The sequence below is a fragment of the Oncorhynchus clarkii genome, chromosome 19 (assembly GCF_045791955.1).
Source record: "Oncorhynchus clarkii lewisi isolate Uvic-CL-2024 chromosome 19, UVic_Ocla_1.0, whole genome shotgun sequence".
Classification (NCBI taxonomy): Eukaryota; Metazoa; Chordata; class Actinopteri; order Salmoniformes; family Salmonidae; genus Oncorhynchus; species Oncorhynchus clarkii.
The window spans coordinates 39,905,087-39,920,621 of record NC_092165.1 but is presented as its reverse complement, the minus strand read 5'-3'; the positions used below and the strand labels follow the sequence as shown (position 1 = coordinate 39,920,621).

Below are 15,535 nucleotides of genomic sequence, written 5' to 3'. Positions count from 1 at the left end.
CATTGAAGGTCCCCCAGAACACAGTGGCGTCCCTCATTCATAAATGAAAGAAGTTTGTAATCACCAAGATTCTTCCTAGAGCTGGCCACTCGGCCAAACTGAGCAATCAGGAGAGAAGGGCATGGGTCAGGGAGGTAACCAAGAACCCGATGGTCACTCTGACAGAGCTGTAGAGTTCCTCTGTGGAGATAAGTGTGAGCGGACCAACTAATTGGGCGTCACTCTAAAGCGGGAAGGTGGAATAAACGAGTCAGGAGTAAGTTTTCTTGATTGAACACAGTTCTCTATTGAGGGCATTGGGTCAACACAAACACTCCAACATAATCAATGAAAATCTTCCAAGGAAAAACATACATCTTCTTCTCCAGATGAAACAAGAACATAATAGGATTATCTTTAAACTACAACAAAAAGTCACAGGATTGTCACCGTTTTAGTGGTTCTTCCTGGATAGCTCCTCTCTCTCGGTGGCCATCTTCCAGAGATAGTTTTCCCCCTTCTCTGCTGGTTCCATTCTCTCTCTTATAGGGGAAGGAGAGTATGTCATTAGTACCGTCAGCTGTGCTTAATTGCCTCTGGTTACCTTGCCTCCCATGCCTTGTTGGGCTACTATCCATGAGCCCAGCCTGCCTTCTGGTGGTCCTTCCACATACCTTCCCCCCCCAGGACCGAACCGGAGGGTCGGGCGCCAGACGCACCGTCCTGGTCGCGTCGGGACAGCGCGTCTGCATTCCCGTTCCTCGATCCGGCCCTGTGGATGACATGGAAAGAGAACGGTTGTAAAGACAAAAACCATCTGGCTATTCTGTTGTTATTGTTTCTCTTACCAGCCATCCACGTGAGGGGCGCATGGTCAGTAACTAATGCAAACCTCCGACCCAGTAGGTAGTACCGGAGATAATCGAGGGCCCACTTGATGGCTAAGGCCTCTTTCTCTACGGTCGCATACCTCTGTTCCCGATCGCTGAGCTTCCTACTAATGAAGAGAATCGGCTTCTCTTCTTCACCTTTACCCTGAGCTAGTACGGCCCCGAGCCCTGTATCCGAGGCGTCGACCTGCACAATGAACTCTTGTGAGAAGTCTGGAGCCTGTAGAACGGGATCAGAACACAGGCCATCTTTTAGCAATTGAAAGGCCTCTTCCGTCTCGTCTTTCCACTCTACCTGGTTTGGCAGGTTTTTCCTGATGAGGTTTGTGAGGGGGTTGGCAATGGTTGCATATCCCGGGATAAAACGGCGATAATATCCTGTTATCCCTAAGAAGGCCCGAACATCTCGCTTGGGGTCGAGGCCAGTCACGAATTGCCCTTGTCTTCTCTGCCTGTGGGCGTATTTTCCCATTCCCCACGGTGTACCCCAGGTATTCCGCTTCGGACAGGCCCAGGCAGCATTTATTTGGATTGGCGGTCAACCCTGTGGCTTCCAAACTCACGAGCACCGCCCGTAATCGCAGGAGGTGACTATCCCAGTCCTCGCTGTGGATGACCACATCGTCTATGTAGGCCGCTGCATACTCTTGATGGGGCCGTAGAATGGCATCCATGAGGCGTTGGAAAGTTGCAGCGGCACCGTGCAGTCCGAAGGGCATCCTCACATACTGGAAAAGCCCCTCTGGGGTGGCGAAGGCAGTCTTTGGGCGATCCTCCGGAGCCACCGGCACTTGCCAATATCCCTTTGTCAAATCCAGGGTAGTGATGAACTTGGCCTTTCCTAAGCGCTCCAAGAGTTCATCCACGCGGGGCATGGGATACGCATCGAATGTAGAGATGGCATTCACGCCCCTAAAGTCTTTGCAGAGTCTCATACTACCATCGGATTTGGGGACCAGGACTATGGGACTGGACCACTCACTCGTCGGGCTCGAGGGCTCGATCACGCCCATCCTCAACATTTCCCTCACCTCTTTCTTAGCGATGACTCGGCGAGCCTCAGGAATCCTGTAAGGGCGGATATGCACCTTCTTGCCGGGTTCAGTGTGGATATGGTGGAACAGGACATCTGTTTGTCCTGGGAATGGAGAGAATATTCGACCGAAGTTCATAATCAGCTTGTCTAGCTGTCTTGACTGCTCCGGTAGGAGAGTTTGGCCACGGCGCACCTGTGGTAGAGCCTCCTCTTTTCCTTTGCCCTCCAGGGCCATCAAAGCCACCTCCTCCTCTCGTCCATGGTACGTCTTCAGCAGGTTTATGTGATAGAGTTGGACCTTCTTCCTCCTGTCAGGTTGCTTGATGAGGTAATTGACCGGTGAGACCCTTTTCATTACCTCGTAGGGCCCCCTCTACTGCGCCAGCAAGCGATGTTCGGCCGTGGGCACAAGCACCATCACTTTCTCTCCCACGGTGAACTCACGGGGGGTCGCGGACTTATCATAGGCCCGGCCTTGGGTCCTTTGGGCCTTCTCCATATGCTCCTTGACTATGGGCCACACTGCTGACAGGCGGTCTCTCATCAGGGTAACGTGTTCTATTGTGGATCGAAAGGGGCATGGTTGGAGGTCTCCTTGGCTAAGTCGAGGATTCCTCGACAGGGTCTGCCATAGAGCAATTCAAACAGAGAGAATCCAGTAGATGCCTGGGGTACTTCTCGCAGGGCAAACATTAAATGTGGGAGAAGCATGTCCCAGTTTTTCCCGTCTCGGGACACCACTCTTCTCAACATGCTTTTAATCGTTTTGTTCAAGCGTTCACACAACCCGTCTGTTTGAGGGTGGAATATGCTTGTACGTATCTGTTGAACCTGATATAACCGACACAAGTCCTTCATCAACCGGGACATGAACGGGGTTCCTTGATCGGTTAAGATAGTCTTGGGGAGGCCCACACGAGAGAACATCAGGAATAACTCCTTGGCAATTCCCTTTGACGACATGTTACGCAGGGGTATGGCCTCCGGGAACTTGGTAGCGTAATCTATAACCACTAGGATGTACTCGTGTCCTCTGGCGGATTTTGGGAGGGGTCCTACGAGGTCCATAGCTATGCGTTCAAAGGGAGTCTCTATGATGGGGAGAGGAATCAAAGGGTTACGTAGGTGTGGCCTTGGGGCTGTACGTTGACATTGATCACACGTCCTACAATACCTGGCCACATCCCGGGTGACCCGGGGCCAATAGAATCTCTGCATGATTCTGTCAATAGTCTTGTCTCGTGCCAGGTGTCCTCCTAGGACGTGGGAATGGGCTAACTGTAGAACTGTATCCCTGTATGGCCTAGGCACCATTAGTAATTCCTGGTTTTCCCCCCTTCGTCGTACGACCCAGTATAAGAGACCCCGCCTGATTGCATAGTAAGGAAGAGGGGGCTCACCTGATCCGTCGACGTTCCTCCCGTCGATCACCTTCACCTTCCTCATGGCCTCCCTTAGGTCTCGGTCTCTATGCTGCGAGGTGCCGAACTGTCCCTTTAATTCCTGGGGCAGGTCGACCTCGGTAGAGGGATGTGGAGGATGTTCCACATCCCCATCAGGGGTGACCGAGGAGAATCCCTTCCAGGTTCCCTCCTCGGATGGAGCTTCAAATATATCCCTTAGCGCCTGGTTGCTCCTTCCTTCCTGCGTTGTGTATAACCCTTCACATGTGTCTTCATCGGTGGTTTCCTGGAATATCTGTCGTAAACGTTGGGTCGCTATTTCTTCCTCTGCTGCAGAGGACGAGGACGCGGCTACGTTTCCTTGTAGGACTACTACCTCGGGCTTGGATTTTCTCTTCTTTCCTGTCCCCCTTCTTCCCGTGCATAACGTCATCTGCCAAAGCTCCTTATATAGGGGACAGTCTCTCCCGATCAATAATGGCACCTTCAGATGGGGCACTTTCCCTGCCCTGACTGTACACCTTCCTTTTGGAGTGAGAATAGGCAGATTCACAGTGAGGTAATAGTGGGTGTCTCCATGGATACAGGATACGGCTACTTTGTCTGGTAGCAGTGTTGCGGAGGTCACCATCCGCTCCTCTACTAACGTAACCATACTTCCCGAGTCGAGAATAGCTACCACATCTTGTCCTTCGACTCGCACCGGAATCTCTGAGGCTGGGGCTATCTCTGCTAACCAACAGTGTTGATCCTGCCCCCTCAAAACGGGATGTGTGGGGATAGGCAGTGATGACTCCGTGACCATGGGCTCATCCTTGCTAGGACATTGTGGGGCATAATGGTTGGGAGACTGACATTTATAACACAGACCCTGCTGTGTGGTGGCTGACTTCTCCCACCTCCGGGGGGGGTTTGGACGTTTCGGTGGCGGGCGCGCCGGGGTGAGTCGTGGTACGGGATTGGAAGACTCCTTCCGTTCCTTCTTGTCACTTTTTAACAACTCCCCTGTAGACCGATATGTTTCCACCGCCTGGGCTATGTCGTCGGCTGACAACGGGTTGGCTTGCCCCACAACCCTTTTTAAGTCACTGGGTAATTCTCTCAATATCTTGTCCACTACGAGAGTCTCTATCACATGTCCTACTCCCTTTCCAGGTTCTAGCCACTGTTTCGTCAGTCGTATTAATGCGAAGATCTGGGCACGGACGGGTTGATCAGCTGTATAGGTCCATTGATGGAATTTTACAGCCCTATCTCTGGCAGTCAGCTGGTACCGGGACAGGATTTCGGTTTTTAGTCGCCCATAGTCCGCAGCTTCGCGGGAATCCAGGTCAAAATAGGCTTCCTGAGCCACCCCGGTCAAAAGAGGGGCTAATGCGCTCGCCCATTCTGTGGGCGGCCACTCTTCCAAGGTGGCCGTCCTTTCGAAGGTCATGAGGAAGGCCTCAATATCATCCTCCTTGGAGAGACGAGGTAAGATGGCGTGAGCAGCCACTCTTGGCTTAACTCTAGGTTCTTCTCGTCGGCTCAGCTGTTGTTGCAGGAGTTCTATGGTTGTCTGCTGTGCCGTGATCAATTGTTGTAGTAGGGCGTTATCCATCGTTCTTGAATGGTTCCTCCGGGTCTACTGGAAGAATCTTGATTTACTCACTTATCCTTGTGTCACTCGTCCACCTAATACCTGCATTCTCCACCAATGTGAGCGGACCAACTAATTGGGCGTCACTCTAAAGCGGGAAGGTGGAATAAACGAGTCAGGAGTAAGTTTTCTTGATTGAACACAGTTCTCTATTGAGGGCATTGGGTCAACACAAACACTCCAACATAATCAATGAAAATCTTCCAAGGAAAAACATACATCTTCTTCTCCAGATGAAACAAGAACATAATAGGATTATCTTTAAACTACAACAAAAAGTCACGGGATTGTCACCGTTTTAGTGGTTCTTCCTGGATAGCTCCTCTCTCTCGGTGGCCATCTTCCAGAGATAGTTTTCCCCCTTCTCTGCTGGTTCCATTCTCTCTCTTATAGGGGAAGGAGAGTATGTCATTAGTACCGTCAGCTGTGCTTAATTGCCTCTGGTTACCTTGCCTCCCATGCCTTGTTGGGCTACTATCCATGAGCCCAGCCTGCCCTCTGGTGGTCCTTCCACATAAGAGAACCTTCCAGAAGGACAACCATCTCAGGCCTTTGGGTTAGAGAGGCCAGACAGAAGCCATTCCTCAGTAAAAGGCAAATATATGACAGCCCCCGTGGAGTTTGCCAAAAGGCACTAAAAGAACTCTCAGACCATGAGAAACAAGATTCTCTGGTCTGATGAATCCAAGATTGAACTCTTTGGCCTGAATGCCAAGCATTACGTCTGGAGGAAACCTGCACAGTCCCTACGGTGAAGCATGGTGGTGGCAGCATCATGCTGTGGGGGTGTTTTTCAGTGGCAGGGACTGGGAGACTAGTCAGGATCAAGGCAAAGATGAACGGAGCAAAGTACAGAGAGATCCTTGATGAAAACCTGCTCAAGTGCACTCAGGACCTCAGACTGTGGCTAAGGTTCACCTTCCAACAGGACAATGACCCTAAGCACACAGCCAAGATAATGCAGGAGTGGCTTTGGGACAAGTTTCTGAATGTCCTTGAGTGTTCCAGTCAGAGTCTGGACTTGAACCCAATCAAACATCTCTGGAGAGACCTGTGCAGCATTTGTCAATATGGGGTATTGTGTGTAGATTGATGAATGAAAAAAACTATTGAATACATTTTAGAATAAGGCTGTAACGTAACAAAATGTGGAAAAAGGGGTTAGAATACTTTCCGAATGCTCTGTAAGTGTGTTGTTTACTGTATTGCATGGATCACCGAGTGCGGTTTCTTGAGACCCAGGTGTTCTCTATTCTAATGTCTGTCAGCAATGGAGTCATTCCTTTATTGACCTGTTTGTGATGACGAGAAAGACCAAAGCACTCGTAGAGAGGAAAAAATGCATGTACACATCATTACAAATCCACAGGTGTTTTGAAGAAGAAAACAGAAAGGAGGGAAGAGCTGCCAGCCCATCTGAACATCACTGAAGCCTGGCAGCCTACTACAGTCTGCTTGTGTGTTCCCCTCTTCCTTTCTCATTCTCTGATTCCCTGCTCTGTTTCTCTCTAGCTTTGTCCTCGTTTTGAATCAACAGTTGCTTAACCCCTCCAAACGGTTAATAAAACCAGAGATATATTTAGCCTGAATCACAAGAATGCCTCTTGTTTAATGTGCCCTTTTCTCTTAAAATAATCCATCACCAAATTGAGCAAAGAAAAACAGAGCTAATTCTGTGAGTCGCCAGACCTCCTTTTGCTCACCATGAAAGATTCCATTTTAACGCAGAGCCCGGCTAAAATAAGGCCCTTCACCATTACGGCAACACGGGAAAGCTCATGCATGCGGTCATATGTATCGCTTTCCATTTACAGGGACACTAATAACGCAAACCAGTTGTGTAAACACTCAAGTGCTGACCCGTTTGATGTAAATCTTCCAGAGTTCCATTTGTCATCCCACTGTTTAGTAACAGAGTTCCATTTGTCATCCCACTGTTTAGTAACAGAGTTCCATTTGTCATCCCACTGTTTAGTAACAGAGTTCCATTTGTCATCCCACTGTTTAGTAACAGAGTTCCTCCACTGACATGAACAGACTTTGTTAGAGTAGATTGAAGTATGCGGTGTGTCATAGATCATGTAAAAGAACAAACTGAATCTAAGTGTGTAACAGAGTTACAAACTGATGTCACTGCAATGGACCTATTGAGTATTTACTTCACAGGGAGGGTCTCTGTCTCTAAGCATTTAATCCGAGGCTTCATTTCAGCTACAATTTTAAAAGAACCTGTCCTTGAGATAGAGGAGGAGAAGTATTTCTGTTGAGGAGAGGATGGTGGTCATTCATACTGCACAAACACTTATTACGTTATTCAGACGGTGGCCTTGACTTTCAGCACCTCTTCATGTCTTGTTTTTCAAAGCACATCAAAAGGCTTTTAAAGAGGAGAGACGGAGGGAGGAAATCATTTGTTGCACATTCCACGCACTTGATGTGGCTGCCAAGCACTCTTCTAGTTTATTAAGCCGAAGTGTTTTTTCGGGGGGCAAAAAAAGTGTTTGTGAGTGCTTTCACTAACACTAAAGAAATACTATTTTCTTCTTCTTGCATAAACAATGCGCTCTTTGAAAATAAAATTTCTCCAAAAGATCATTCTCATGATACAGAAGAAAGAGAATGTGGGGTTAGAAAAACTTGACCCCAAAGGCTTTGTTCTGATAATGCTGAATTAGTGCATTTTGACAGTTTGCTATAGGCCTGGTTAGTTGATAGAAATTAGTTAGTAGTTTATTTAATCTGTGGTAGAAGGTCGCTTCTCTGTTGTCATTGCACATTTAGAAGCAGTTGATTGCATTAGATAAACACTCATTAGCTTTATGAATTAGTGAAGGTGAGACTCAGGCTGGGCAGGGGGTATTTCCTCCATGTGCGGTGACCTCTCTCTCACTCTCTCTGTGGTTCTGAGCAGATAGTCTGTTGAGGAGGAGTGAACACTGAGTCCCTCTGTTCTACTCTCATGGTAGCAGAGGAGTGAGATATGGGCCGGCTGAAAACCCGAAAAAGACTGTGGTCACGTTCTCCCCACAGACGTAAACAGTGACACTTACAATTTCCTGTGCATGCTGCAGAACAGGAAGGCCAAAGAGGACGGCAGAGCCTGTGCACTCCACGTGCGTATCTGGGAGTACGTCAGTGCGTGTGTGTGTAAGACGGATTTAACATAGCATAGGGTTCACCTTCTCTCATGGAGCAGTCAGAGTGGAGTGAAAGGATAGCGTACACTCACCCTTTGACTGTCCACTTTATGCAGTCTAGTAGATTAGTGTGTTGATAATGCAGTTTAAAAAAATGGTACACACAACTTGTGAGGAGTCTGTTACCATTACAATGAACAGACCCTGAAGTCCACCTCCCCCAAGGGTTACTACCCCCAGGCAGCCCAGGGTTCCAGATCCTTTACCTGCTGTTGAGTTCAGCCACATCTGTTAGCAACGTGACCAATAAAGGCCCAGATGGAGTTATCTGCAGCCCCCTTCCCTATACACCCCCATCTCTGTAATGAACTGCTTGTTTACCATATGTGTGAAATGCACTGTTGGAATGTGACTAAGTGTGTGTTGAGAGAGGTCTTGTTTATTCTGCCTTCCCAAAGGTTTTACTGCTACCAGACTGACAATTTGTATTGAAAGACAGACTACGCCAAGTGCTAATTTTAAGAGCAGTAACTGTTTTATTAAATTATGTTGCATTCTCCACATTGTTTACCCTACTCATCTGCTAATTTCTGTTGTTTCACTGTGCTCAGTTTCTCTCTGTTATGTTGTGATCCGGTTCAGCACTACTGCTGCTTTAAGCTGTCTCAGTGAATTGTGCAGGCTTCCTAAGTAACTTGACTATCACAGGTTGTCTGAGCCAGCTCCACTTCACCAGATCAGAGGAGGCCAACCTGAGCCAATTAGGAGCAGGGAGCGGGGCTGCTGTCCACCCCACAGTGGCCCTGCCCTCTCTGTTGCGCTTTGATCTCCCGCACGCTACATACAACCAGAGCCAGAGCCTCCAACTCTGTCTGTAATGGATGACAAGGCTAGTCCAATTATTACAATCTGGTTTCAACATCTCTCGTAATCAGACGAAAGAAGGGGTAATGAATAAGCCCCCACGTCTTCCCAAAAAGCATTCAAGGGTTTTTGCTTAATTCAATACAGCCCAAGTCAGAGATCAATTGGTATCAAATCAGTTCAAATTAGAGATGAGTTACAGTACTATGTGGTTTATTGATGTATATCAATGTAGTCTGTATTATATGTCTAGATTAAATGAAGACTGTTGTTGAACATACATATGGTTCAACTCAATTTGTGTGTGTTGCTCCAGGTCCTCCGTGGGTGTCTGAGAGGGTGGCCCACAGACAGCCAGTGCGCCTGGGGAGTTCCATCAAGCTACCATGCTCTGTGGAGGGAGACCCTCCACCCCTCATCATGTGGACCAAGGATGGCCGCAACATCCACAGCGGCTGGATCCGCTTCCGCATCCTCCGCCTGGGCCTGAAGATCAAGGAGGTAGAGGCCGAGGATGCTGGAACCTACGTCTGCAAAGCCACCAATGGCTTCGGCAGCGTTAATATCAACTATACCCTCATTGTCATCGGTAAGTAGAAAGGTGTCTTGCAGTCTGCTCTACATTACAGTATATTACTGTTTGCCAAGTAATACCATTCACCGTGAAATCACCTTTACGATGACTCTACCCAGAAACCATGTACATGACTCAAAACTTGCCATCATCTTTTGAGGAAGCGATTTAGTCAGTCACTTAACTCTTCCGCTCAGGTCAAGATCGTGTCGATATGCAGATGTTAAAAGACAATACCATGCACCATGGATTCATGGCTCTGAAATAAGGGGATTTAGGAAAGGGGATTGAAGTTAGTCCCCCCCTCTCTTATATCTGTTATATCCTATACTGCTCAATCCCAAAGTCAACAGCAGCATGGGATGTTGTTTCATATTGCATCATCCTCGGTGACTCAAGCATATCTTAACTTCTTCCCTATCCCCAGGCTAAACTCTGTACTGTTAAAGCAGAGGCTCTTTAATTCGGAATAGTCCAACAAGACACATGTTCACCTTAACATTAACCTATGAAGCCCTGTAAAGCATATAAGAGGACATGATGTGGTGTGCAAGAGTCAAGCATTTAAACTCTCAGTAAGTTAAGTCAAGCTACTGGTCACTGGTCTACTTCCTCCACTAAGGCCGTAGTGCTGCTCTCTCTGCCTCTGTACATACAGTACAGTAGGATGGCTCTGTGCTTGAGTAGAGCGTGATGAATGAGAGGAGTGGAGCGTGAAAGCTCTGTTTAGTTTAATTACTCTAAGATGCCTAATTAGGTCCAGAGCCTCCTGCAGGGGAGGAGAGGGGAGAGCAGGGGCCGACCGGAGGAGCTGCTTCCTGGTCTTGTGATGGTTTCTCACACTGGCCTTGTTTTGGGGTAGAACTCTAATCACATAAATCAGATCAGGATAACAGTGGGGAAAGAGAATGATGTCCATTGTGTAGCGAGTATCATAGGGTCGGGATGCGGATCTGGGGAAATGTGATTCTAACAAAGTTATTTTTGCTCCTGTTCAATATGAAGTTGACTGAGATGTCAACAAGAGTGCAAAACTGTTGATTTTTCCTGGTTAGGTATACACTATAGACCCACCAAGAGGAGGAATGTCAAAGTTCACACGAGTGTATTTCATCAATGTCATGTCTGTCTGCTGTACTTATAATGCACTGATTTATCTAGCTTGGCCTTCCTGTTTTTTATTTAACTAGGCAAGTCAGTTAAAAACAAATTCTTATTTACAATGACGGTCTACCCTGCCCAAACCCGGGCGACGCTGGGCCAATTGTGCACCGCCCTATGGGACTCCCAATCACGGCCAACTGTGATGCAGCCTGGATTCGAACCAGGTACTGCAGTGACACCTCTTGCACTGAGATGCAGTGTCTTGCGCCACTCGGGAGCCCTGTACTATGTAATGAAAAGTATTCTAGCCTTCAGTAGCGCTGAAGCAGGGTGAGATTGTATAAGATAACTTCAACCTGTTCAACCTGCCTGCCTGTATTACTAGATACCTACTCCCAAACAGGAAAGAGATGTTTTTTTTATTAAGGCACACTGTTTTCTTATGTGTATTTTATTTTACTGAACAACATTATTTTCACCCTCTCTGATCTCCACCACTGTTTGGCTTCGTTCTTCATACAGATGGAGTTCGTTCTGTTTTCCTTTCCCACCGTTTGTGGTGAATGCGTGACAACCCAACACTAGCCTCTCAGCAGTCATTGTACATCTCTGTTTTGTAAGACCACAGAGACCCCCCCTCTCTTCTCTCCATTCTCTCATCCATCATCCCAGTCTGGGACTGGCACACACCACCAGTTTGTTTGTTTTTAAAGGTAATTGTTCCATCAGGGGTGCAGTGCAGTCAGAGGCTTTTTGGGCTAGGGAGATTAGGGGAGCCTCATTTTAAAACATTTACAGGACTGAACATTGAGAGAACTGAGAGAGAGAACTCACAGCCTAAAAACGGTAGAATGGTCCATACTTATTGTGAGCGGCACTTTCCAATCAATGGTGAAATTATTGTACCTCTTGATGTGCCTAATTGTTAAACATCTTAATTGTGTTTTGTATGTACTCTTCATTTAATTAATTAAAATGCCATTATTTGTATGGCATGTTAAAAGTTTAAAAACTCCTTGATGAAGGGCATGCAGCCGAAACAAGTCTGAGTTTTTATATGAAGTGTGCCTTGGTCCTCCTTTCTTTTTGATGACCAATTGACCCCTTATACCAAAGAGAACATTCTGTCTACCAAAATCTACTGTTGTGTACCTTAGCAGCACTTCACTTCCTTCTTTTTTCCTACTGTGTTTTGTATGTAGTTCAATGCCTGATGGGGAAAGCTGGTAGTGTCTTCAGAGAGGGGTTTTATTTGTGTGTTGTAAATGGGAAGTGTAATACTGGCCAGCTTCCAATGTAGCTCTGCGAACAGTATCCATCATTTGAGTTTGTTTTTACTTGTGCTCAGAAAGAAAAAGATTAAGAAACAACTGCAGTCAGTTCAAGTGCTGTTCAGGGAAACAGTGGCGACAATATCCTGGCCTGCTTTCAAGCTTAAGGCCCGTAGTGACTTCCAATCATTGCGCTAACAATAGTTAGCAATTGTGCTAGTGCTGGTTAGCAACTTCCTTCAAACTGCACGCAGAGACATACAAATGGTATCCACAAGTTCATAAAGGGCCTCATTGCCAAAATGTCAAATAGAACTTACCCTGAATATGGTTACTATGTTCTCAGAACGTAAGATATGAATGTTCTAGATACGTTTCATGGGAACATTGCAAGAACATTCATGTGCCCAGTTTTCTGTGGGTTAGGAGAATATTCCATCAATGTCCCACCAAACATACACAGAACATGGTTGTCTTGTTCTCAGAACATAAGATATTAATGTTCTAGAAATGTTTCATGGGAACATTGCAGGAACATTTGTAGCCAAAGAAAAATATATTATACATCACGTCTTATCGTTGTCTAGCCAATCAAGGCCATGATTGGTGAACCACTAATCCATTCATTACTCTTTGTCTGGTGGCAAGATTAGGAATAGTCACAAACAGTGAGGTCTGTGTCACCAGGTCCGTGTCTGGTATCAGTTCATCTGATTATTCTCATCATGGATTTGATTTATGCTGAAAAAAATAGATAAACACAACATGTAAAGTGTTGGTCCCATGTTTCATGAACTGAAATAAAAGGTCCCCGAAATGTTCGATATGCACAAACGGCTTCTCTCTAATGTTGTGCACAAATTTGTTTTCATCCAAGTTAGTAAGCATTTCTGCTTTGCCAAGATAATCCATCCACCTGACAGGTGGTTGCCAAGTTTTTTTCGTATATATTTTAATCTCACTTTCCACCTACAATCTAAATATACTTTCCTGCAACCCACCTCACCCAATGTGGTATGGATCTGCTATTTTTATACCTTATAACTGGAACCACCATCAGAAGCTAGCCAGCTAACTAGCTACTAGCTAGTAGTCACTGTTAGCCACGGCTAGCCGTCTTCACCTTTAGCTGGCTTGATGGCGTAGCAGTTGGATGTATGTTTTTGTCTTGTCCCATCCAGTCCTGTGTATTTATCGTTTACTTCGTATATATTTTGTCAGTTAGCCAGTGCTAGCGATCCTCACCGTTAACTCGGACATCAGCCAGCTTCAGCCCGGTCAATTCCTGCCAGTCTGCACAACGTGATATCAACCCAGAGCATATCAGACTGCTTTTTCTCTACCACATCTCCAGATTCCTACCGCAAGCGCTGCACCTTTACACTGGATTATCACAGCTAGCTAGCTGCTATCCGAGTGGCTACTCCTGGCTAATGTCTCTGTCCAAAAGCAAGCACCAGTTAGCCTGGAGCTAGCCTCGAGCTAGGCCCATCTCCCAGCTAGCCAAATAGGTCCGCCAGCCAATTCTTGGGCTACAATAGCTCTTGTGCCAATTGGCCTGGACCCTTTATTGCCGACACAGAGCCCCACCGATCCATCATGACTGGTCTGCCGACATAACCGTCCGAGGTGGTTACAATAGGCTCTTCCGTTGCTATGTCGCTGGATGCCCATCTGCTTAGCCCCGGCCCGCCAGCTGTCTGAATCGCTGTGTCTCCAGCTCACCTAGCGTAGCAGCGACTACGGAATTGGCTCCCTGACTCATCTAGTGCTACTCATTGGACCCTATGATCACTCAGCTACACATGCCTCTCCCTAATGTCAATATACCTCGTCTATTGCTGTTTTGGTTAGTGATTATTATCTTATTTCACTGTAGTGCCCCTAGCCCCTAGTGCCCCTTGCCCAATATGCCTTAGATAGTGCTTTTGTTACACCCCCCACACATGCGGTGACCTCACCTGGCTTAAATGGTGCCTCTAGAGACAAAACCTCTCTCATCGTCACTCAATGCCTAGGTTTATCTCCACTGTACTCACATTATGCCTTGAATCTATTCTTCCGCACCCAGAAATCTGCTCCTTTTACTCTCTGTTCTGAACGCACTAGACGACCAGTTCTTATAGCCTTTAGCCATACCCTTATCCTGCTCCTCCTCCTGTGATGTAGAGGTTAACCCAGGCCCTGCAGCCCCCAGCACCACTCCCATTCCCCAGGCGCTTTCATTTGTTGACTTCTGTAACCGTAAAAGCCTTGGTTTCATGCATGTTAACATTAGAAGCCTCCTCACTAAGTTTGTTTTATTCACTACTTTAGCACACTCTGCCAACCCTGATGTCCTAACGGTGTCTGACTCATGATTTAGGAAGGCCACCAAAAATCCTGAAATTTACATCCCTAACTATAACATCTTCCAACAAGATAGAAATGCCCAAGGGGGCGGAGTTGCAATATACTGCAGAGATAGCCTGCAGAGTTCTGTCATACTTTCCAGGTCTGCCCAAACAATTAGAGCATCTACCTTTTTTTTTTTTAATCCACGTTTCCAGAAACAAGTCTCTCACTCTCATAGACCCCAGCTATGCCCTGGACACCATATGTGAATAGATTGCCCCCCATCTATCTTCAGAGTTCGCACTGTTAGGGGACCTAAACTGGGATATGCTTAACACCCCGGCCGTCCTACAATCTAAGCTAGATGCCCTCAATCTCACACAAATTATTAACCTCTCTGGGATTGTTCGGGGCGCTAGCGTCCCACCTCGCCAACAGCCAGTGAAATTGCAGGGTGCCAAATTCAAAACAACAGAAATCTCAGAATTAAAATTCCTCAACCATACAAGTATTTTACACCATTTTAAAGATACACTTCTCGTTAATCCAACCACAGTGTCCGATTTCAAAAAGGCTTTTCGGCGAAAGCAGAACATATCATTATGTTAGGTCAGCAACTAGTCACAGAAAGCATTCAGCCATTTTCCAACCAAAGAGAGGTGTCACAAAAAGCAGAAATATAGATACAATTAATCACTAACCTTTGACGATCTTCATCAGATGACACTCCCAGGACTCAATGTTACACAATACATGTATGTTTTGTTTGATCAAGTTCATATTTATATATTCAGTTTACATTGGCGCCATGTTCAAAAATGCCTCCAAAACATCCGGAGAAATTGCAGAGAGCCACATCAAATAACAGAAATACACATCATAAACTTTGATGAAAGATACATGTTTTACATAGAATTAAAGATAAACTTGTTCTTAATGCAACCGCTGTGTCAGATTTCAAAAAAGCTTTTCGGGCAAAAGCACAATATTCAACAATCTGAGAACAGCGTTCAGCCACAAAAGCAAGCCATACAGTTACCCACCAAAAGTCAATAAAAGTCATAAATAGCATTATAAATCTTCACTTACCTTTGCTGATCTTCATCGGAATGCACTCCAAGGACTCCCACTTCCACAAGAAATTTTAGTTTTGTTTTTGTTCGATTACGTCCATATTTATGTCCAAATACCTCCGTTTTGTTTGGCACAATGCGCGAGTGCAAAATCCAGACGAAAAGTCAAAAGAGTTCCATTACAGTTTGTTGAAACATGTCAAACGATGTTTACAATCAATCCTTAGGGTC

General features: G+C 46.3%; 1 protein-coding gene across 1 annotated transcript in view; it reads left to right on the top strand.

Annotated features, from left to right (window-relative positions):
* Window positions 1-15,535, top strand: part of LOC139375189 (fibroblast growth factor receptor-like 1) — a 54,410-nt gene that overhangs the window by 21,754 nt on the left and 17,121 nt on the right. The window contains exon 3 of the mRNA XM_071116752.1: window positions 9,265-9,537. Coding sequence (XP_070972853.1) covers window positions 9,265-9,537 — 273 coding nt within the window. The remainder of the gene's footprint in view (window positions 1-9,264; window positions 9,538-15,535) is intronic.